The sequence below is a fragment of the Ornithodoros turicata genome, chromosome 1 (assembly GCF_037126465.1).
Source record: "Ornithodoros turicata isolate Travis chromosome 1, ASM3712646v1, whole genome shotgun sequence".
Lineage (NCBI taxonomy): Eukaryota > Metazoa > Arthropoda > Arachnida > Ixodida > Argasidae > Ornithodoros > Ornithodoros turicata.
This window is the reverse complement of record NC_088201.1, coordinates 165,818,064-165,842,446: the sequence shown is the minus strand read 5'-3', so window position 1 is coordinate 165,842,446 and position 24,383 is coordinate 165,818,064. Positions and strand designations below refer to the sequence as shown.

Here is a 24,383-nt window from a genome sequence, read left to right as displayed (position 1 = left end):
TAAGATAAATTTAATTTATAATACTTTTTTTTTTTTCTTCTTTCTTTTTCTGAGGTTACATCGGGACTGAAAGGGCAAACCTTCAACACAGTCCTGCAAATAAATACACCCGTGAGAAGAAAAAAAATATATATATATATATATAAAAAAAGTCAGACCATAAATATACATAATCCCATGTGGCAACGGATTTCCTCTAAATTCCTCGAATTCTTATTATCTATATATATATATATATTTGTAAGTCAAACGTCGCCATGCCAGTACTGGCATGGCGACGTTTGACTTACAAACATATGTTATACGTGCAGCCAAAGAGCTCTTGCTAATTTTCTTTTCCCTTATATATATATATATATACAGTAAACCCTCGTTATTATGACCATGGTCGTTCCCGAAAATTTTGGTCATAATGCGGAATTGTCATATTAACGGGGGGCATTTGCAGAGGTTTCACTAAATTGTTCCCCAGGAGTATGGTCGTAAAGTGCGTATGTCAGATTATCGGGGGTCATATTAACGAGGGTTCACTGTATATATATATATATATATATAGATAGATAATAAGAAATCGAGGAATTTATAGGAAATCCGTTGCCGCATGGGATTATGTATATTTATTGTCTGACTTTTTTTTTTTGTTAAATGCCTTTACCGGATTTGGGATGGAAAGATCCGGTGCTATTTTTAAATACTATGTAATTCGGGGTGAAACGAGGTGTTGCTGATACGCTGGGGTGTTATCGTGTTGTAATATTTTGCTTTCTGTCCAGCAAGCTGCCCGCAGTTGAACTGCATATGTTGGTCAAACATAGCTACCTCATGAGGGACCAACACCACATCGTATAATATTATCCTTATTGGCACACTCAAACAAAACCGACATCACACATTCGTATAATGTGCTCGTAAATGGTTACGGCCTGACTCTTTAAAGTTAATGCCCCATTATGTCCAATATTTACCTCCCAATTCAAATCTGAAAAAATATATAACCCAAACTATTGAAGCAAACTATAACCCACTATTTACAACCAATTTTGTTGGAATTGAAAACTTTGGTTTCGTTTTGAAGCTACAATCAGAATTATAATGGACTCTTTCTTGTTTCGGCGCTAAGCAGTGAATGATGCTTCAGCTCAGGCATCGGTGTCTTTAGTCGAAGATGCGCGTGCACACGCGTGCCATGGAGCAGTCCCAGTGAAAAGCATAGTGCGTGTTGCAAAGCGGGCTAGCGTCACTGTCGGAAGCACGTAAAGATAAACGTTGTCAGTGGAACATTCATGAGAACTTTTGTGGGCTACAGTTCAGTGAATCAGTATTGAAAAATGCAGCAGTGTGCATCATGCCGCACATATACGGAACACTACGGTCAGACGTGTTCCAAATCCACGATAGGTATGTGCACGCTTCTCCCGCTGTCTCATTGGTTGCCACCAATCTTTGCCTCCTGGGAATACCATTCGTTGCCGCCAAAGACGACTCTGTTTTCATTTCGTTTTTCTTCTAAACAATGGCGTTGTGTGAACTAATTTTGTTTGAATTGTACTATAGTTGAAATACAGATTTTCGTTTGATAGCAAGTTGTTTTTTGCATTTCAGTGCCCCTTTGACCTCTTCACCTTTCCCATTTTACACTTTGACAGTGGAACATATGCGCACCACAACTCTTGTACGTGATCACACTAAATATAAGCCTGTTGGTGGCTGAAGACTGGGAGGTCGTGGGTTCGAATCCTACCACGGGCTGTGCTGTCCGAGGTTTTCTCTGGGTTTTTCCGAAAACTTTCCAGACAAATGTTGGCATAGTTTCCCCGAAGTCGGCCAAGGACGCGTATACTAACCCCTACCCCTGTCCCCCACTCCTGCCTGCTGTCCTCTCTCCACCTGTCCACACCTGTACGCCCTCATAGCCACAGTTGCTTCGTGGCGCTAACGCGGAATTAAATAAATAAATAAATGAATAAATAAATAGGCATAAGCCACCAAATGCATGAACACGGACAGGCAGGTCACTGTCAGCTGTTGAAATTTTTCCGATACAGTACAAGCTAACCCTATGAACCCTCATTAATAAGGCCCCCATTAATATGACGTACTCAACTTATGGCCGTTTTTCTTTGGAACTATTCCGCCAGCATGTAAATCCCCCTCGTTAGTATGACAACCCGTTTGTCATACAACGACCAAGATTTTTGTCACAAATAGGGTCAGACACAGGCATTATCTTCTCGTTATTATGACTGCACCACACCACCCTCACAGAAGCCCCCGATAGGGTCACTAAATAGGGGGCAGAGTAGCGACACTGAGCCACGCCGGCGGGTGAGCCAGCCATCTTGGATCCGGCACGGCTGCGTTGCCTAGCAGCGGGACTCTAACCTCCCCCTTCTCCGCCGGAGAACAGCGTGCAGTCAAGCCAGCTCGCATCCCTCGAAACCAGTCTTGGACGGCGGGGTTCTTGGAAGGAGAAACCACGTGACACGATCGGACCCAATCGCGGACACCGAACAGCGACTCTGACATGGAAAAAGAATGCGATACTCTGCACCCCCATTTAGTGACTCTTGCCCCAGGGATAGATTACCACGTACGTCACCCAGAGGGCGACAAGTGTTAAAGTAGGGCAGAGCCATGTATTAAAAGGGAGTTTGGCCATTGGGAGGAGCCTCGAAAAGAGGCTCGACCTGTCAATCACAGTTGCGCACCTCTCATTGGTTTGCCTTTTACCACGGGGGCCACCATGACCTAGGCCTCCATGTATTACACCAGGCCCGAAAGCTCCCAAGAAGAAGCTGTGCCGCACTTAGTTTGTTTACTTGCCACATTGAGGCTTCCTGCACGTCCCAAAAGGCTGCTAAGCAGACCGCAATCCGCAATGAGGGAAAGACTATACTACACCACCACCTTCGCTCATGGTACAGCGTGCAGCAGCTTCCTCCGCGGATTGTGGCGGTTGTGCGCTCTACTCACGAATGAATTACTGTCCCCGTGCGTTCAAGTCGACTTTGTCCAGAAAACTTTTGACCAAGACCATTGATTTCGGTGTGGACCACCGTGTGCCCGGCGCATTCGGGACTAGCAGACGATGCTAGCAGACGACAACCATCATTATCACACAAGTTCCTCGGTTATAAAAGCTGTTAAATTTCTGTAATTGCTGTAATTGATTTTTTTCGAGACCTAGCCTGCGAAATCACGTGCGTAGTCTTCTGACAAAATGCTCTCGGAGTTGAAAATGTATTTTCCGCAGAAGATCACTGGTCATATATAAGCTACCCTGCCGCCTCCTCACTCGAGAGAGAGAGAGAGAAAAAGTCGAGTTTGAGGTATGAAAAGAAAGAATAAGAAGGAGAAGAGTCTTGCTTGTGCCATTTCCCTTTCGTTCATTATGATGACAAGATCCACAAGCGAAATCGATTCGCATTGTTCAAAAATCCTCACGCATGCGAGTTATAGCTCTCTCTTTCTTCCGAGCAGGCACACAACATAGACGTACTCACAGTACCAAATCATCGTCGTTGAGAAGTTTCCACACTACACATTTCCCAGAGCACAGAACTGTGCCAAAATTCAGAAACCTGGCAAAGTCCCAATAGCATCGCCATCTTGGGCCATGTAGCAAGCGCCATATATGGCAGATAAGTGAACTAAGTTTGGAACACGCTTTCAATGGGGAAATCGCGAAGCTTTCAGGCCTGGTGTAATACCATGGAGGCCTAGCCATGACACCTCCACGACCTACTAGATAATAACGACCATGTCGTAGGCACCCCTTCCCAGCGCCGCATTTTTGGAAGGTAGCGGTGGCGCTACTCATCGTCCCAGTTATTGCTTCCTCAACTTCTACAATGCTTTGTACTTCAGCTTACCTTAGTATTTCTGTACAAGCGGTGGATATTCCACAGATGTTTCATTCTGAGGTTGATTATCGTCATCATTCTACGCGTTTTCAGAGGAGCTATTGCTGTCGTCTGCTACGGTAGTCGTACATACGCTTCTGCGCGTTCAGAATTCAAATTTCCATCGTCCAATCATGATGCAAATCTCGCATGCCGATGAGTAGAGCCCCTAGCGGATCATGCGGACGGGCTCCTCATAGGGAATGCTGATCATGACACGGTCGTTATAATCTAGTAGGTCGTGGACACCTCACTGCCTCCCAAAATGGAGACGAAAACACCATTTAGAAAAATTAATTACTGAAAATTGTTGGAAGCAATCGTTGTAAACCGATTTTTCAGTAAAGAAATCGGAATTACGTAGGCCTTCGTTTTGCGTAGCAGGCTGTCCGGTCTGTGACCGTGCGTTTCTTGTCAAAATGACAGTTCGCTTTATGACCAAAACCTGCGGGAAAAGCAGTGGTCATATTAACGCGGGTTCAGATTATACGCAATGAACAAAATCATTATCACTCTGATACAAACAAGCCACACGTGCCTGTATTCATGTGCAGTTAAGCAGACCAAGCAGTTTAGATAATTAATCTCATCTTCAATTTCGTCATGATAACTGAAACACTAACCCAACCGTCGCTGTTGTTAATCGGAAAGGCCTCCCAAATTATTCTAGAAAATTTTTATTGATATGATGTTTTTGCTTTGTTCGCCTCTCTCGACCCGTTATTGACCTGCAGGACTGTACTTTACAGCGTTTACAAATCGAAGTAAAAAACCAAGGGTGGGGTCTTCCGAGTTTGTTCCTGAAACGTGTTCACTGTTCAGAAATTGAAGTTTCATATACTGGTGCAGGGGGGGTACAAGGGGTACACCATGAGGGACCGTTCATAAAGCAAGGAAATTCTTAAATCGAGGGTTGACTGCATACCAAAGTGAGAACTAGTGGGCTATAGCGGGGAAGTTGGTACATATTCGTCATGGATGCATGCAGCATAGGGACGAAGACAGAAATGTCAGAACGTAACGAAGACAGTGCACCTGCAGACTCTCAACTGGTGAAATTTTATGAGGAAAAACATATTTATTTACTTCATAGCATTGGAGAACCTATACGTTCTCCTATAAGCATAGGAGAACGTGTGGGGAATTCTTCGTGGGGGTTAGAGCAGGCCATGATGTGAACAACCACGCGACTCGTGGGTGAAAAGAAAAATCATTGTAGTTACAAACCAAGATAATTAATTAATTTTTGTCATTTTTGTTAATGTAATTTTTTTCCAATTCTGATAGAGCTACCGACTGAGAACTAATGCATTTACCTGCCATTTATCTGGCTCGCATTGCTTTTGTTGTCACATCCTGCTCATGCCTATTATCTTACGAAGTGTATAAATATATTTTTTTTTTCATAAATAAAATAAACAAATAAATAAAATACAAATCATCATCAATCGTAAATAAATCATAAATAAATAAATAAAAATTCACAGGTTGAGAGTCTGCAGGCAGTGCTGTCTTCTTCACGTTCTAACAAATCTGTCTCCGTCCCTACACTGCATACATCCGTTGTGCCCAAACATATGCCGACCACTCTCTCGGTATGACCTCTTTAGATCTGGCACAGAAGAGCAGTACGCAGAAAGGAAGCAACTACTCGAAGAAGTGTCTGACCTGGCACGAGCGTTCAACTATCTTCCGAGAACATTGCCCAGAAAGGGCAGCAGCACGGCACCAACTAAGAGACCCCTTCCATCTTCAACGCAGCTGCACTTGGAGCAGAAAGCAAGCGACGCTGCCACTGTTGAGTCATTGCCAGCAGACTTGCGCTTCAACGAGCCGCCTGGACGGACGAGCGGTAAATGTCGTAGTCGTGCGTATTCCTAGTAGTACTCAGTTTTCCTCAGTGAGCTGTAAACGTGCAGAGCATCGAACCGAAATATCTTTCGGTTTGTTTCGGGTTCGGGTTCAGCCATAAAGGTTCAGTTCCAGTTGAGCTCCGGAGTTCACATATGTCGGTTCGATTAACCGGTTCAGAGGCTGTAAACCGGTTCGAGGTTCTAATATGCTACAAAACTATAGGTAGCCACTTAAAATAATACGAGATCTCATAGTTACGTTCTTTTTTTACACATTTATTTCTCTTTTTTCGACCAACAGGACCCCATTTGATCCCCAAATTTTCCCCAATCTAGGCAGGAAGACCGCTTGAATCCCCACATCACTCCCACCACACACCAACACGAACCGAACCGGTATCCCTAACCAATAACCAAAGTTTTTAGGTTGGTTCGGTTCCGGTTCAGCTCATAGATGGCGCTAGTAGTTATGGTTCAGTTCTGATTCAGTTCCAGCTAAAAATAACGGTTAATTCCAGTTCGACGCTCTGGTGCAGAGTTGCCCAAGAAGTACGGTGTTTCTTCCGCTTTGTAGAAAATACTGCAGGAACAGCGCACGTGTCATCTTTCATCAACGGTGTATGGAGCGCTTAAAGACTGTATCATATATGTTCAGCTTCCAGATTAGTTTCAGTAGGTTATGTAAAATGAAAAACTAGGGTAGCTCTATCAGTGATGCCTCCTCCTAAAACTAGAAAAGAAGCAGTGAGGTAAGAGTATTGAAAAATGTTGCTACCATACTGATTGAAATCGACCACTGACTGATAAAGACTGATTGAAAGCTTGCTCAGCAAACAAACTTTGGCTTACTTTTGTTGATATCCCTTTGTTCGTGTCTACATAAATGAAGAGTTTCCCCAAGACGAAGTAGTGCTGTATTTCTTCAGTTGAAAAGTATCACAGGTACAGCAGATGTTGAAACTTTCGACAGTTACGTGTAGAATGCTATAAAGCTGTGTCTAAAATTTTACCTTCGGAATTTGCTTCACTGAAGTAAGAAACTGATATTCCCTATAGAATTTCATGGTTGCCGCTGCTCCTTGAATCCCTATCACCATCGAATTTTAAAATGCCATTTTCAATGTCAGGAAACATTGGAATTTTTCAACCATAGTGTGAAAACCACAGGAGTCTACACTCTTTGCTGTAGGAATCAGCAGCAAGGAATTAAAGGCATCCGCCATTTGTTTTTGTTTTTTGTTGTTGTTGTTGGTTGTTTTTTTTTAATTGTTTTTTCTGTCCTATGATCTTTAACATCAGTCACATTCGCAAACGGATCACAATTGGGCAGTCAACATGTATTTTCTCGTACAACACCTGTCACTTATAAATATTTTTGTGATATGTTGAAGCCCTGGTCATAAAGTGTGTTTTACATCCCGGACATAATAATGGTGTCTGAGCCTTGAAAGGTCCTCGAAAGACTCTTGAATTTTTTTTCTAAAATACAAGGGGAACCATGGGGTTGTTCACATGATGTCATTTACGGGGGAGTGCCACAGTCACCATAACGTAGGTCCTTTTCCTGACCCCATTCACAGCTAATTCAATATTTCCAAGTTCTTGTGCCATATGCTAAGGGGATAGTTCACTCCCTACACTAATAAAAAAAAAATATATTTAGCAGGAGTGTTTGATTCCAAGAAGCTGTCCTGTTAGACATTTCACTTCAAAAATTGTTACGATATCCAGAGACGGGACTAATCCAAAATTTTCCGAATCCGAATCCTTTCTTTAAAAAAAAAAGAGTTTAAAAATCCAGGAAAAAAAACACTTCTACTGAAAAGTGTTTTGAAACAGAATTTGATATCTTTGTTTAATGAAAAAACAAATGAAATAATAGTTCACTTTCAGGAGAAAAGATACTCGTATACTTCTTCTTACATTGAAGTTATTTAACGTGTTGTTCATGGACTACAGGAAATTTATAAACCATACATGATATTTTCTATTGCCTGGCACGTATCAGAAATATGTTTTATCACTAACTAATAGCGACCGCTCAAAGTCGCATTTATCAAAAACACTCGAATTCGCTTAATCACTCGCATGCATGTAATCTTTAGACACAGAGGAAGACGCAGTGAACAGAAACCTGTCTTTAACTCTTTTCCCTGCACCTTCTGTTCTCTCTCACGCAATAGAACTGCAGACCAACGCGTCCCATCCGCTCCATGGCGTGCATGAACCGCAGCTGCAGAGGCCCGCAGCTCCGAGCTGCCAGCACATCCCTGCTGAGCAGGAGGTGTCTGTAGAGGAAGAAGCGGGAGAGGACACCCAAGAGGACGACCTCTGCTCAAGAAATCTTGTGCCGCCCCCCGTAAGACGGAGGTGTGTGCAGGCCAGTCCAAGAGGTAAGAGCTGATAAAGGCTGCCTTTGATTTGTGAAAAGGTACAAAGGACACGTGCTGCCCTCACGCAAACTACATTAATTCAAACTCATTAATTGGTCTCATTAATTCAAACTCTAGGGGACCAGTAATTTTTGTTTGAATTATTGGTCATGCATCTAAATGTATGCAGAGAATTTTGTGTTGTGGTGGCATAATTTTGTGATAGTGACTGCAGTCTTCTACCGCTGCAGGATAGTTAGAGCCTGAAGTTTTCGGGAAATATTTTTTTCTAAATTCGGGGAGTAAAAATTTGATAAATAAGCACCTGCTCTAAATTCGTGCAAATTCGGAAGGAAAAACTTCAGGTACGCGAAATTCGGAGATAAATCTGGTTTGAATTACTGGAACTAACTGAACTGGTTCGGTACAAATGGTGACGTAACTGTGTTTGCTGCCAAACAAGGCAGTGTGCATTCCTACAGACGTCTCAGTGAGGGCAATTTGCCGTGTAAAAATCGGGTATCACCCTAAAGAGGCAACCTTCAATTCGGGATGCAAATTTGGGGAAGAATCGTGTTAAACCCCAAAACTCGAGGCTCTAAGGATAGTGTACATTGCTTATGGGTGCTGCGGATCACCTTTAATACTAGACTATACTATTCCTCACACCAGATAATCGGGCTATCACCGTGAGTGAATACTTTTTACCCTAAACAGTGAAGCTCGTTTTGACTTTCCTTGCAAGACTGACCCACTTAATGGATGATTTGAACTCTCTGTAGTGCTGTAGCCACAGAACGAGTGCCTTTTCAACATTTTAAAGTTTCCTGTATCGTTTCCTAAACTGTTCGCGAGTTAGTGCCAACGCAGTGCTGCTTAGTGAAAGCAACATTACATTGGCTGTTTTTTTGTTTTTTTTTTCACTGTCATCTGCACTGTATCTCAACATTTTTAGTGATTGTTTGTCGTATTAATTGACTCGAGGAGCAAAATCAGGCTCATCTTAACAAGATCGATTGCCAGTATGCTCCAGATCAATTGTAAGACATCGCAAAGGATGACGGCTTAGCCTATTCTAGTCATCTGCTCTGCGGTGAACAAAACGTTGCATGGATGCCGTAGGAGTGCTGCACTTTTTTCAATCAAATGGTTCGGTGTAGTGCAAGGGCTGCACCTCCGCTGAGTGGAATGTGGGAACTTGCACCATCTGCACTAGTTCTCAAAGTGCAGCCCACTCGAAGGCAGCTACAGATTCATACCATTTAGTCTAAGGAAAGTGTACACACCAGCAACCACACCCTATAAACTCAGAACCACCAATGATTTATTTTAAATATAGAAGCGCCCCCCCCCCCCTGCAGTCGGCACCTATGTCCTCTATAACATTCTCAGTCACTTTACATTGCTCCTGACTCCTCATGTATTCCACAAATACGTCCGCAAAGCTTGTTGAGTGAGGTAGGGATTGGGAGGAGTTTGTCGACAGCATCCTCTACACCCACAAAAAACTTGGTAGTGTAACAATAACGCGATTGCCCACGTGCGTCCCGCATTTAATTTGGTCTCGCGCTGTTGTGGTGTTCTTGTATGCTTGTGGCCAGGTCTTTTCATAAATTTGCTTATAAATTTGTGGGACAAGCGCTAGAAACGTATACGTCGCAGCTGGAAATACTAGGCCGGGATCTACGCGCTGATTCACTGGGCCAGGCTCTATTCACTGGGTCATCGGGCCATTTTTCTGTGCGCCCGGGTCGAGTTCGGCCTGTACAGGGCTCTATCCTGCATTACAGGACCATTATCCCCCCCCCAAAAAGGACCCAAAGGACCCTCCCAACTTTGCACAATCTTCTTTGAAAGTTTGCATATCAATCTATACTCGCACTCCACTCACGCGGCCACGTCAGGGTTTTACACAAGTTTTTTTTTACACATTTTTTACACAAGTCCAATGAGCCAGAGTGAGTCGGCCTCCTTTCCCACTGTGTTAACCAGAACAGAGCTCGAGTCGATTGTGAGTAGCGACTTAACATCCCCTCATTTGCTGCTCAACCAAAAAGGAAGCAAAAATGGAGTTGCTACCAAGAGGGTGCGATATTCTGCTCACTTTAAGCAAAAGGTCATACCGTGCACTGAACCGCAATTGACGACATGCCTTCAATATTGATGCGGGACATGTTCTACAGCCGACTGACTGACCTCACATTTCCATTAAAGGTCAGCTATGCCGATATCCCAAATAGTCGAAACGGTTGTGATATTCTGAAAGCCCACATCCAACTCTCCCCAAAATGCACCTTCATTCTCTCAGTTCGGTACAGTACCATGTCAAAAAAATAGATAATTCATTCCGAAACACACATGGGCGCAGCCATTTTTATGACGTAAATGCACCCGAACGGGCATTGTGACGTGTACGCGCCTTCGTACTTGTCAGTGGATTTCAGCTACGTCTTCTCGCGGCTTCACGTATCTGTGCTTGAAGATGGCGGACAGCCGGATTCCACCGTTCCGCGATAAGTAAACAGTGCAGCGGCTGCGAACTCATTCGCGAACCAACCTCTCTGCAATGTTGTGACTGGAATTCGTCGTTTGTGTTTTGTGAGCATGTACAATTTGTATCAATTCGCTTCTGCATTAGCCCCTTTACAGCACTTGCCCATTGTAGAGACTGACGTTTAGACAGCCGTGTTAGCATGAAAATGCCGACAGCGTTTTATTCCTGCAGGAAAAAATTGTGTTATGTATTTGAGAAACCGCGTACTGCTATGGGACAAGTTTTACGTACGATTTATCAATGTGCAACAGCGTCGACGATGGTATGTAACGACGAGAGACGTAAAACGAAATACAATCACATTTTAAACTTTTTGTGGGATTCTGTGGATTTTCCAGAAGCTTTCTTTGAATCACACACTCCCATGTCACGCTGCGTTGTGTGGCACGCTACAAACTACTGCATTTTATGTCTAACATCTGGATATTGTTTGTAATGAGCACCGTCGCACAAAAACATGCACACGAAAGGTCCAGTAGCCATGTGGTTGCACATTATGCTGACACAAAAGAAGTACCAGAGCACAAATTGCCACTTAGAAATGGTGCTTTTAGAAATGTGGTGTCTGAAGAGTTAGGGGATGGCATAGATCCTAGAAATCAGGTGCACCTTATCCTTCTGTAGAGTGCTCCTTCAATTCATAACTCAGCCCATGGGGTGTAAAAGTGTTAGAGGCAATTATGTGACTTGTCGTCGGGTGACATCACTGGCCAGCCTCGGAATTAATTACGTGCTCAGGAATTATTGTACAAATCACTTTGTATGTAGGACATGATAAGCAATATGTAAGTTGCAACCTTGTCTGCAGCATTCTCGATTGCCTCTTACTTCTACAGTTAGAGACACGTTACCAAACCATTTGCAAAGGACACTCTTACAGGGGCCGTGTAACTTGGGTTTTTAATTTATAAAAATATAAGTATACAATATATAATATGAAATTTATATAAAATAAAAAATAACATTTATAAAAATAATTTATAAAAAATAAATAAAAAGGCTTCATGGAAGCAATCCGTTAGCATACTCATTGCACATGAAGCACAATTATATATGCTTGGACATCATCCAATTAATCTTCTGAACTATATGTGTGGCTGCATGCGAAATTTTTTATGCGGATGCTCTGCCTTCCTATTCCTACATGTGCACACGAGTAACAGTGAATATATGTGAAGTGGCAAAAAGCAATGCTAGACTCTACCATCATTGTGCCCCTTTAACTTTTCCACATTTATGTCTGGTGAACAGGGAGTATCTCACTAGAAAAGAAGACATTTGTGCATTGTTTGGCAAGCAAATAAATATATTTATTGACATTTTCCATCAATCAACAATGTTGTGACCTGGTGCAAATATTAATGTCAAGAAGGAAAGTACTTCAAATTATTCCTATGTGCTCAAATGCAGATATGACAATTCTGGTTTTTGTACCTCAGCATAGTACAGTTTCAAAATTAACAAACTGCAAACTGCACAGCATCAGTATCTCAAGAGGGGAATCATATAAAGCTCCAATAATAGACTGTGCAAACAAAGCTAAAAAAAAAAAACAAAGTACTTCAAGTAAAATCTGAATAATCGATTGTCGTTGTGCTATGTACTACTATCCACAGTTCATGAATGGAACATGTTACCTCATTGCATTGCCTCCATGTGAGCACTAGAACAGGCAGCTTTTTAGGTCGCTCTTTTCGTGTTTTTCTATCGTCGTTTTTGTTTTCTGTTTTTGCAATAGCAAGCATGGCCATCGTGAAACACAAGCAGCCAAGGACAGGTTGAGACATCTACAATGCGACTGCTAGCTCTCAACTGATATATTTATTAGCAGACTCTGGAATATACACATATGTGCTGCTAAGCAGATGACAATTTAACCAATAGAATAACAGACAAGAAAAAGGGCCCCTCTCCTCATTCTATTTCACAGGCAGTCCTAGTATCATTCTGAGTGTGTCCGTGCGTTCCCTTTGAGATAACATATCTGGGACAGAAGCAAATCCAACAGCGGACTGCTTACACTTGTCTTACACTGCTTGCAACTGTCTTGTTATTTAACCGCTGCCTTGAGCTGTGTGTTCTGGAAATTTAGGCAGCATCCAGAGTCCCTGCAATGTGTTGCCATGTTTCTCGAGGGCATCAAAACTCTGTCCTTGGCTGCCTGTGTTTCACTATGGCTCTCAGATACAAACTACCCCATTTCAACACAGTAGAAAACACAGATTTGTAAATAGCATCTGTTGATTGCACTGTACATACCCCCCATATAAAGGATCATAGTGGATACTACATCTTGTGCGATAATGTCAGGAACACAAAAAAGCTAGATTTGAAAACACTTTTACGTCGTAGATATAGTATTTGTGTGAAGCTACGCAATTCCTGTCCTGCAAATAATTTAAACCATACGCTTCATCTGCCAGCGTGATGATCCCCTGAAAAGCAATTCACACTTGGCGGGAACTACTGGTTCTGAAACCTATCCCTGACATGTGTAGCCATCAGGGAGGAAACCCAAGGGCTGCGGTGGAAAAGACAAACACACAGTGCTATGTTCTCACTGTCTATCAGCTGCTCTGGCTACTAAGAAGAACGTGTTCCAAATTAATATAACATGGCTTGACATGATACGCCGGCGAAAGCTAACCAATAAAATTAGTAGTTAAATGTACAATATGTAAACACTTGCCATAACATGACAGTTTCCTTCCTGCATTCATGCGCTACCATTCAACCCACAGTGTCCTGAATTTTTTTATAGCATTACACGTCGTTTGACAGAACTTGAACAAGATTATATAGCACACGATAAAAGTAGAGTGAACAATGTGCAGAAAAAATGGCTAGGAAGCAAGCGAGCTGGTGAAGATGATGCATATGTAAAACCCCGAGACTAGGGAACACAAAGGGACGTGTTTGTGTCTGTCCTGTGTGTGTGTGTCCTGTGTTTGTGTGCAGTAATGCATGAAGGCCACTGCTAAGTTGTGTTGAGATACACCACTTTATGTTTGCCATGTCTAAATGAAATGTACCTGACCTGATCCAAATTAACCGTTCTGAGTCTGGAACACACAAAGAGAAAAATGCAACACACGCCACAACATTAACAGATAGGCAAGTGAGCTGTGGCAAGCTCAATCTTGGGAGAAAGTCAACAAGTAATTCACCAAAAGTCAATGAGCGTCTGAAATGTAACATCTCTGACTGGTAGCAGGAGGGTCCACGTTCAATTCCTGTAGTAGCTAGTACTGACTGGCTTTTTCATGAATTATTTGTTGAAGTTTCGATGTGCTTGAGAACCATTCGTCAACCATTGTATCCTCATGAGGTGATGAGGGTTTGTCATTCCAAAGAGACTCCCTTTCTGGCATGTGTCCTTATAGATGCTCATCACTGCAGAAAAAAAAAAAAAGCATTTAATGACTAGAAATGGATAGTCGTATTTACTGTATAATGATTGTGCACAACAGAAAGAAGACTTTTGCACAGAAGGCTGTACTTCTTGATGTCTAACATCAAGTTACAAAATTCCAGAATATATAAGACATGCTGTAAGGTAGAGCATAAGTAGAGTTGTTGAGTTGTCGAGTTGAGTTGAGGGGGGAGTTGTACCCCCTTTTTATTTTATTATATATGATTGTATAATTATTTTTGTATCTGTACCAATCCTCACTCTCTACATTACAACATGTTTTATATATGCTGGGATTTTGTAACTTCATGTTAGACATTAACAAGAGCAGCCTTGTGCACGAAAGTCTCGTCTCATTAAAATTTAGATGCTCTCAACAGTCTTCTTTCTGTTGTGAATCTCTATCGCAGCATACCTGCACATTGCTGTTCTACGTACTGTGACTTTGCAGTAAGAGTATGGACTTTGGGTAAAAAGACTACACAGCACTGCTCAGGTATTTTTGCCTATCGAACAGTATGTCTGTATGTATGCAGTATACACACAGTATTTGTGCACCGGACCCACTAAAAATGTAGTGAATGTGGCATTGCCCACGGTAATGCACCAAGTTAAACACAATTATTGTAGAATCCAGGTATTTTAGCTTACATGTCAAGCAAGTACCACATCCAGTATGAAGCTGTGACAAATAAATAGTTTCCATTTTTCTTAGCTCTCAGAACACAGACAGTGAATTAATAAGAGTAGACAATGTTAACATGAATTCTGGGCTATTCTTAATTAAAGATTCACAGATAGTAAAGGCACCTTCCTCAACGGACGTTGATGACACTGAAAATTCTAAAACGTTATCAGAGGCGACATCAGCTTCTGTGTGTCAAAGGATTGTATGTCCAACAGTAATCCAGCTAACAGCAACAAAAATATGCAAAAGACAAATTAACTGAACTAATGTAACGTACCTTCTATATCAGACAGTGAAGCTTGTAACACCCCATCCACAGGAACCAGTGTCCAGACAGCAAAAGTGCTTGAACTGGGAGATAGCAGCTAATCGGAATGGCGACCTTTGTTTTCCACCCTGAAAGCACAAGTTGTAACTTTGAAGGCAGATTTAAAAGTGGTGTCAAGATGTCTGCATGTGAGTGCACATGAAAAGTTGAGCATAGGTGAATACTCAAATTATAACATCACATTGTCATACCTGTTGGTGGAGGTAGACTGCAACTAATGTGTCATCAATTTCTTCATGCACCAGATGAAAGCCAGATCATGCTTCATTTCCGCCTTCAGCGTGCAGCTGTGATAATTCAGAAGTTAGATTATCAATACTATTGTGTTGCTAATCGTGGTCATATCAGAGTAAGCGCAGTAGGACAGCTGCGCAATCGATTCATTAAGCTTGCTACTTTTTATATTGAACCTCGACTTACCTTTTTTGCTCTCGTTTTTTGCCTGGATCCTCCGTGACACGTTCAAAATGTTGTGCGTCGGGCACCTCAGATTTTCATTAGACGATTTCGTGCCGAGATTCCAAATTGCCTCTGGAGTCGCGCGTAACCTATGATAACATTCGTGAACGAAATCCTTGCAGCGGAAATTAGCAGGCACCACTGTCAGCCAAGAGCTTCGTACTGCTTGGTCTTTTGGCAGCTTATAATAGGTAACACTTGAATGCTCCGATGAATTGTTCTAACAGCGTAGCACCGTCGCATCTTCGACAACTTCGCCGTGGCATATTCACGAATCATATCGCTCCAGCCCATAAAAGGCAAGGTCAGTACAAGGAAGTGCACTTTCCAAACGACGTCGTGCCAAAAAAAATATTCACATGCTTTGTTTCCGGCTTAGCAACAACATAACAGCTGTTCGCTTATGTACGATGCACAGAGGATGAAATGAAAGAAGCCAAGCGGCCAAGCCAAGAGTCCATGCCAAGCCAAAGACAGATAAACCGAGAGTAGTGACGTCGGTGCGCCCGTGCGCAGGGTTTGCCGACGGTCTGACGGCCGGGCGTGGGAACTAAAAAAACAGTTTTCTAAAAAACTACGAACAGTCAGAGCAAGATATTTCGCACACATATTCAGTGTTCGGTAATGAACACACAGCGCGAGTATCGCTCAGTTCTGCGGCACTTCAAAATCGGCATATCTGACCTTTAACAAGCCTTTGAAGGCAGACCTGCCCACGGTGTACAAAGAATGTGTCCAGGCTTCAAGCCGACAGCAGATACCAGGCAGAAAAATATACGGTAGGCGTCACCAGGGAATGGCGTGTTACTACGTAAAAAATATCTCAGGAACAGCAGACGCTGGAAGGCTTTGTCAGTAGGCTATGCTATGCTCGTAAATTGTAAAACACAGCGAAATAAATATTGCAACAAAGTTCCTGCTGTTACAAGGCTAGACAAACTTGCATAGACATGTTGCTACGAAGGCGGTACGGACAGCTTTTTTCTCCATTTTAACAAATTTATCGACAGAGAACAAAGCCAAGTGACAATTTTTATGACTTTTTAACATATCAAAGTTTAGCTGCCAAACTCTCTCTTCGTTACATTTTATTTTCATTACAAAAGAATTATCATCATCATTCTACGCATTTTCATAGGAGCTGTTGCTGTCGTCTGCTACATTAGTCGTACATCTGCTTCTGCGCGTTCAAAATTTAATGTCCCACCATCCAATCATGATGTAGATATCGTGGGCCGATGAGTAGCGCCCCTAGTAGATCGTGCGGACGAGCTCCTCACAGGGGTTGCAGATTATGACATGGTCGTTATAATGTAGTAGGTCATGACCTGAAGTCTCAATGGCAACATGTTGACTCATTTTATTACATTACAGCTCATCGACGTCTGCAGACAGTGGGGTTGGAGCTGCTCACGAGACGCGAAATGCACGAATTCGAGATAAGGAAGAGAGAGCTAGATCTTGAAAGGAGGAGGATAGAATACGACGAGAAGCGTCTCGCCCTCGAAGAGAGAAAGCTGGAGTTAGAGGAACGGAAGCACCGCTTCGAAGTCTCCTGCCGCGCGGAAGACCGCCAGAGGATCCTGGAGCAGATGGAGAGGCTCTTTCAAGAGCAGCAGAGAAAAATTGCGGACCTGTTGAAGGGAAAAGACACAACGTGACTAGGGTCCCTAGCTTTCCGCAAACCCGCAAAATAGACAATGTCTCTGACAACAGACATTGACAATAGACAATGTCTAAGAGGCAGCAGGTTGCCTTCAGAGTTGTCCGTTTTTCGCATAATATTCTGTAGCTGCGTTCTTTTCAACACAGAGGGTGCTGCCTTGTTTCACGTTTTCTACCGAGGGTACAACTGAAGTGGAAACGGTTGCCCGACCGGTGCGGCCATTCCTTGACATGAAAAGAATGGTGAATGCAGAACCTCACCCTGTTGCATTTCAGTTTCTAGCACACTTTTTGTTGGAGAAATGGAGCAAGTGGCACTTTGTAAAGAATGCAAAGGTAGCAGGGGCGCCGGTTGCATTCTGAGAAAAGAATGCAAAGCTGCAGCTCTCTCGCACTGGGTGCAAAGGAGTGCAAGTGAAAAGGACGTAGCTTGTATCTTACGGTGAATTCCAGTTGTGGATGTGGATTCCATTTGGATTTGGATTCCAATTGGATTTGGATTCCAATTTGGATTTGGAGCAGAATCCATTGGATTCTACTCCAAATCCATTGGATTCTGCTCATCCATTGGCTCTGCTCAGAGCAGAATCCATTGGATTCTGCTCCGTGGCAACGCCAGCTAGGTACAGAAGGCCTGCTTATTGCCTCCTCTCCCTCCTTATACGTGTCAAATTACAGTATGTAAGGATTTGAACTGATCCGCAACATTTTTGTGCGTCAAACCCGATCAGTCGTGGCTGCAACGCCTGACAATGCTGGCACTTACACAACTGAATGTGCCGTGACGACAGGAAATTTAACAGCAGCAGTGCTTGGAGGGAGATTGACAGAACTGGGTCTGGTTTTCTTTGAACACTGAAAAGTTACAAAAGGCTGGAAAACCGGATAGGTTTGTGTGCGATCTTCAGTGAATGCTGCACTTTTTTTCCTCGTTGTCTCTTGCCCGCAGATTTGTAAAGCCCACTTCGCGGAAGAGTAAATTTTCCAATGTGGAAAGCTAGGGGATTTAATTGGACCATCCTCGCGTTTGTTTACCAAGAGCGAGGGAGGCTCCGCCTTCTGGATGCGGTCCAATAGGAGGACGCGGAGGGCAGGCACATCCCAAGCCTCTGCTCTCGCCTAAGAGATGGCGCAGCATTACCATTGTTTCATGTGTCACGAGGCTTCTGCCGTGGCGCACCAATCTAATACCCCTGTCAGACGGGCACATATACAGCCTTAACGGTCATGGCCGTAAATGTATACTGTCACTAACTTCCTGCCAGAAGGCCTTTGCGACAAAACTGAGGTAGAAGGGCAATGGCGTTCCCAGAGAGACAGTCTACGGCATTCCATCGAGACTGCCTAAGCCTCGTTACCAAGCATGCTGTAAACAGGATTTAGCACATTTAATTCAATTCGAAATAAAACGCTTTTTACCCGACGTAATATTGTCATCTTTTTTTTTTTTTTCGTGTTTTTCTGGCGTCTTTGCATTTTGCTTTGCTTTTTATCCCATCTGTACAAGTGCTACGTTTGTAGTTACACCCTCGAACCACTGCACGCGGCATTGCGCCGTGTCGTCTGCATCCAAAAAGTCAGACGCCACTCAAAAAAAATATCCGAAGCACTTGAAAGCAAATATAGTTTGCTGTTGTATTTTGAAAATACCAACAAAATGTTGTTTTCGTGTACTTTCAGTAAGAAAAAGTGTGATTTCGCTACATTACATTCAACGTTCACAGACTCGTTTATCGACGTGGACATCATCGACAAAATGCCTTCACGGGTACCGTCTGGCAACACACCGGAGCTTAGGGCCGTATGCAAGTTACGGCCGTTCCTTAATGCCGTAACTTTAAGGGCCGTATATGTGCCCGTCAGACAGATGTATTACTAACGGATTTGCAGTCTGTTAACCGGCGTATGCTCGACTCCCGTTTGGCCTCGTTCCCATGTTGACAGACTGCGAGGCCGTTGGCTAGATTGGTGCGCCATGGCAGGAGCCTCGTTGCAGGCGAAATAACGGTAGCTACACTCTTGCCCAAGCGTCGTTCAGCCGCTGGTTAGATAGGTGCGCCATTGCTGAAGCCTCACGATACGCTAAACAACAGTGATGCCGCGCCATCTCTTAAGCGAGAGCAGAGGCTTTGAAAGTGCCTCCCCTCCGCGTCCTCCTATTGGCCGCATCCAGGAGGCGGAGCCTCCCTTGTTCTTGGTCAGCAAATGCAAGGATAGTCTTTAATTGTGACATTGTGTATGTTGCCTCTTACTAAGAGTTTTATTGAATTCCTTCACTGCAATAAACTGAATGCACTGATGTCCGTTGATAGCTGTCACTTTACTCCGGGGGTCAGGTAATCCTCAAGGCTCGGAGGGTCGACGCCGAAGTACCTCGACACCTGAGAGCCGTACAGGCAGGTGTGACAGTTTGCAAGGAGGGCACCCGCTTTGTACATCCGTGCCACTTTCTGTCTGTGAAGCTTCTGATTCTCCCTGAAGTCCACGAACGCGAAGAGTCCGGCGATTTTTCCGAAACCCCACTCCACGGCCTGTCTTACGGAGCTCATGGCTTCGTTGAAGGCACTCTGCTGCTCACTCAGGGAAGAGCCCACGTAAGGTTTCTGCAGGAGGGGCCTCGGAGGATAAGTGGGGCCTCCGTAAACGCAGTAGCCATGTCCCTGGACAAGTTGCTCAAGCTTGGGGTATGCTTCCCCGAGAAAACCTGGAAGGAGTGCACGAGCAAAAAGTACTTTAAAAAAGGGATAGAAACCCCCAGTGCGAGGGGACAGTGAAAGAGACAAAGGATGAAACAAACACAGCACTGTACCAACCATAGGCGGAGAGTTTTCAATCTGCCGGAGGGGGCTGGGGCACAACGTCCCCCCCACCCCCATTCATGCACAGAGAGTTTCATGGCAGGGTGTCGGGAATTCCGTGTTGCGACGTTGTGAGGCAAATTTTTACAGGATTTTCATGATCACTCGCATGAAACAACACGTGATTCTTAGGATATTCCTCTAAACTTTCTAGGTAGTGTTGACTCTACTGCCAACCAAAGATTTGTGAAGCATCCCCGCTTATAATACAAAAATACCCTCATTCCCTTCTCCTCCTCCTTCTGTGGAGCATTCCAGAACTGCCGGGCAGCACTTTGGTCACCAGAAAGTTCATCGCCTTATCGGAAAAGAACACAGAGGGGTTGCTGATACAACTTGAACCCGCTTTTCTTATCTCTACCGCCTTGCTCTACAACAGACAACCTGATTAACTGCTCTTAAAAATAATCTTGGCGTGAGTAAATAATGCTTCGCACACAACACACGTGGCAAAATGTTCCCCCAAGGTACTGTATGCTTGTTAGATACGTTCAAATGACGTGCTTTTAATCTTGTATTAACACGTCGGGAAGTCCCGCCTATATACACCTTCCCGCACTTTAACGGGATTTGATTCAAGTGCGGGAAGGTGTATATAGGTGATACTTCCCGATGTGGGGGCGGGATGCCACCGTGTAAAGTCTTTGAGTGACCCTTGCAGGCACTCTGCATAATTAGGGTTTTCGTTTTTGAGTTAAATCCGATTTTTCGCGATAGTTCCCCCTGAACAAGTTTTCCAGAATTCGGGTAAAACCCGATACCTACCCGAAGTCCTTGCGGTCCTTCAACTTGTCGTTCTAGGTAAATCATCGGAAAAGTGGATCATAATATCAGCAAAGAGAGCTATTCGTGACAACCTATTTGTTCTCCTTTTATAATTCCCTCCTATAGAGGCCAAAGACAAGCTTTTGTGGAGCTCGAGCAAGTGTTTGAACACCGCTGCCATTAACTGCCTCGGTTCCGAGCGGAAATATAAAGGTTTTTGTTTCTTGTCCCAGTGTCACAGCAGTGGCTTGTTTCGTATGCCTTTCGTTTCGCCTGAAAATTCCCCGATGATATATCAAACGGCGATAGCAGTGCCCGATATCTCCCTGAATTCTCGTGTGTAAATGGCACTCGCTCCCCCCCCCCCCCCGAATTAAAAAAATCATAAAACCCGAAAACGAAGAACCCTACGCATAATACATCATTCATACTAGAGTCTAATTCATAGGAGAGAAGCCTCTCACAGTGCACCGTACGAGCTGGGGCTTACCCGGCCTGCGGTCCGGGCCGGGTGAAGCCTTTTTTGCCGGCCTTGGCTGGCTTGACCGTTATGGGCTCGAGTCAGGCCCGTACACTGCTGGGCCTGGGTCGCGCCGAAGCCCGTGTTACCCCACTATTAGTTAGCCACCATGAACTTTTAGAACCCGCTACACTAGGCAGGGCTGAGCAGGGCCGAGTAGCCTATACATTTCTCTAGCTTGGGCCCTGGGCCGGGAAACCTAAAAATTCTTTGGGCCTCGGCCGGGCCAGATATGGAGTCGTCGGGCCGGGCCCGGGTCTAAGAATTCGGCCCGTTCAGTGCTCTAGGGTCTCCCTCTCCAGGTACGCCTCGACGGTATGTCACCACGGTTCCTACACGTAGACGTGGTACTCAAGTGGCTATCTGGAGGAAATATCCAGTGCAACAAATAATGCTTTCAAGAAACTTGCAAGAAACCATCGAGTACTTTCAATTTTTATATGTCATTCCGTATTACTTTTCAGTCATTATATACGTGTGTAGGGGGGGGGGGGGGTACAATAATGCTTTGACAGGTGGCAAAATGGGTGAATGGGGCAAGAATGGTAAAGAACCTGCGATTTATAGACACTTTATGAAAACAATTAAAAGAGGAACGTGGCATTATTGCGTACTGACCACTGTCATGTTTGCTGCCCGCATACGGTCCATCCAGTTGGCAGATGATTCCGTTTGGACACACGATAGCCTGGTATTTAAGGGCGTGAAAGCGCTTCTGCTTGGAGAAATATAGCTTCTGGTCTTTCGACGGCCTGCAGATGGCTCGCGCTGTGGAGTCAATAAAACCCCAACAATTCTCCAGAGGTGCTCCCTTGCAATGCACGGCCTGGACAAGCAAAACAGCGCATTACACGTGACAAATTAAGAATCGGCCACATATATTTTCCGGCTTACCTGCGAGAAACGCTTCAGCGCATCTAGGTTAAGCCAGGCGTGGTTATTAGCGTCCTGCAGAAGATGAAAGAATTTTTCGTCTATGTGCGACAAAACTGTGTTCGTTACGGACGAAATGGTGGAGTAGTGGCGCCCGAAAAGTTTCTCCAACTCGCGCAGCCTGTTTGGGTAGGCCAAGCGACGCAACGTTATGCACAGCGCTTCGTCTCCAGGTATGACAACCTTCTGGGCAGTGAGCACTGTTGCGGGTATGTGTAACGCGCTCTGGAGTCTGCGTATGTGGTCTTTCTCGAAGCGAAAGTATGTGTGAAACAGTCCGGAATCCATCTGATCTATGCTCAACAGCCCGCACGCTGAAAGCGGATCTCGCCGCGGCCGCGGCACATCATCGAGGATCTCCAGAAGCAATAGATCTTCGATTTCTGACAGTGTCAATTCAGAGAGCAGGATGGGGTCTTCGAGTATACTTCGCCTGCGCCTCTTTGGCATGGTGCACAACACGCCGTGACAACGACGAACGCCTTGTTTACAACGCGCTGACAACAGGATTTGATTGTGTCTGTTTACCGTTTAGTTTAGGCTCACGCATGTAGGTGGCGTCGTCTCCGGGCTCCGCTGGAGCGGAAAGGGGAACATTTTTCGCTAAAAGTCCGCGCACCGTTCCGCTCGGGTCTTGATGGCCATGAAGGCACTCAGCCTCCGACCCTCAAACTCTTTAATTCCCCAATATAGAACCTCGATATTTATTTTTATTGCGACTGTATATTAGACGTCAAGTGCGCTTTCCTACACAGTAGACAGCCAAACGCAGCACGGCTGTCGTCTGCTAGCACCTGTCGAGGGAGAATGCGCGAATAGCATGCCGGGAAGAAGGGCCGCTAACAAAACCGAAACCAAAACAACAGCAAAACCAATGAAACATGACATAGCAGATAGCAGCATGATAGCGGAACGGGTACACAGTACAAACTAGTTATTATATTAGTAATTATTAACTAATTATTATATCTAGTTCTTTCCTTCTTGTTTAATTCTGTGTTGCATGTACTTTGCAAAGGTCACCATTCCTTCCTCCGATTTCCCCAGGATAAAAAGTGAACTAAATAATAGGTAATCAATAAAAAAATAATGATAATATAAGCACTTGAACTTGCATGGGTATTGACAAATATTGCTGATGCACTATCCCGTGCACCTGAAAGCGTCATGGATCATTGATCACCAGACGTTCCCAGAGGGTCTGTTGCTTGACATTTTGATCCAGGATTCGGTTTATGAACCTACCTTTTGAATGAGGCAGAAGATTCCTCCACTGTCTAAGCAAGGTATATGCTTTTGCGAAATGCAGATCTAATAGTGTGCAGATGACTACCAAAATAATAAGGAGCGTTTGCACGGAATTCTGTTCAGTCGGAGAGCTAATTAGCCCGTGACAAGCAAAGCTATAGGTGTATTTTCAGAATTTGTTTTATAGTTGTACTTTCACAATTACTTCCTTGTCACTATTTTGGACAAGTCGTTCGCCATGCTGGTGAACTGTTTTCACGATTGAAAGGCTGTGAGCAACAAGCAGGAAAATTAAACGTAAAACAAAATGTTATGTGTTTGCCTGAAGGGAATTTGCACCTGTTACATGTATGAAATTGTGTAGTTCACATAACTCTATACTTATATATTATTTTTTATATATTTATATATTATACTATATATTATATAATATTTATATATATTTCGGAAGCAACCTCTGTTTCTGAAGCGCTAGGGTAGTGTTGATAGTATAATCTAAAAAAATATATATATTATGTATTGTAATGTGATGTATTATGTAATGGAAGCAAATACAGGGTGTCCACGCTAAGTGTGAACAGATTTTTTAAAAATACATCAATCACTTTTTCCGAGATGAAATCAATTGCAATATAGCATATGCTGAAGGGCACTCCCTAGGGGGGCATTAACAGATTCCTAAGGCAATGTCTTAATTAACTTTCAATAAGTAACTTTTTAATTATAAAAGCTACGAAGTTGCTCCAATAAGAACATCTGATCTCTTCGGTCACCAGATACCAAAGCCGTTTTCAGAACAAAAATCTGTTCGATAGATCGTCCGCAA

General features: G+C 43.8%; 2 protein-coding genes across 8 annotated transcripts in view; one reads left to right on the top strand and one right to left on the bottom strand.

The window, feature by feature from the left end:
* The window catches only part of LOC135378748 (zinc finger protein 510-like), a 34,618-nt gene that overhangs the window by 7,261 nt on the left and 2,974 nt on the right, over window positions 1-24,383 (top strand). For 4 of the 7 annotated variants that reach the window (XM_064611839.1, XM_064611840.1, XM_064611841.1 and 1 more), the window contains exons 6-8: window positions 5,513-5,769; window positions 7,939-8,148; window positions 16,943-19,331. The exons of 2 other annotated variants lie outside the window; for them this stretch is intronic. In XM_064611839.1, coding sequence (XP_064467909.1) covers window positions 5,513-5,769; window positions 7,939-8,148; window positions 16,943-17,229 — 754 coding nt within the window. In that variant the 3' untranslated portion in view covers window positions 17,230-19,331. Of the gene's footprint in view, window positions 1-5,512; window positions 5,770-7,938; window positions 8,149-16,942; window positions 19,332-24,383 lie in introns of those variants that run through there. One more of the 7 variants, XM_064611842.1, reaches the window with a different exon arrangement.
* Window positions 19,459-22,841, bottom strand: LOC135372615 (uncharacterized). Its single transcript, XM_064606135.1, has 3 exons — window positions 22,271-22,841; window positions 21,995-22,202; window positions 19,459-19,937 (listed from the first exon to the last, which is right to left on the bottom strand). Exons 1-3 carry the CDS (start codon window positions 22,757-22,759, stop codon window positions 19,549-19,551), a joined length of 1,086 nt encoding a protein of 361 aa, XP_064462205.1. The 5' UTR covers window positions 22,760-22,841; the 3' UTR covers window positions 19,459-19,548.

Bases quoted from the DNA above. Each gene is read 5' to 3' on its own strand.
- LOC135372615 (XM_064606135.1), bottom strand. From the start codon at position 22,759: ATGCCAAAGAGGCGCAGGCGAAGTATACTCGAAGACCCCATCCTGCTC. The intron at 22,203-22,270 runs GTAAGCCGGAAA...TTGCTTGTCCAG, and splicing joins CGCTGAAGCGTTTCTCGCAG to GCCGTGCATTGCAAGGGAGC. The intron at 19,938-21,994 runs GTCAGTACGCAA...CACTCCTTCCAG, and splicing joins GGGCAGCAAACATGACAGTG to GTTTTCTCGGGGAAGCATAC.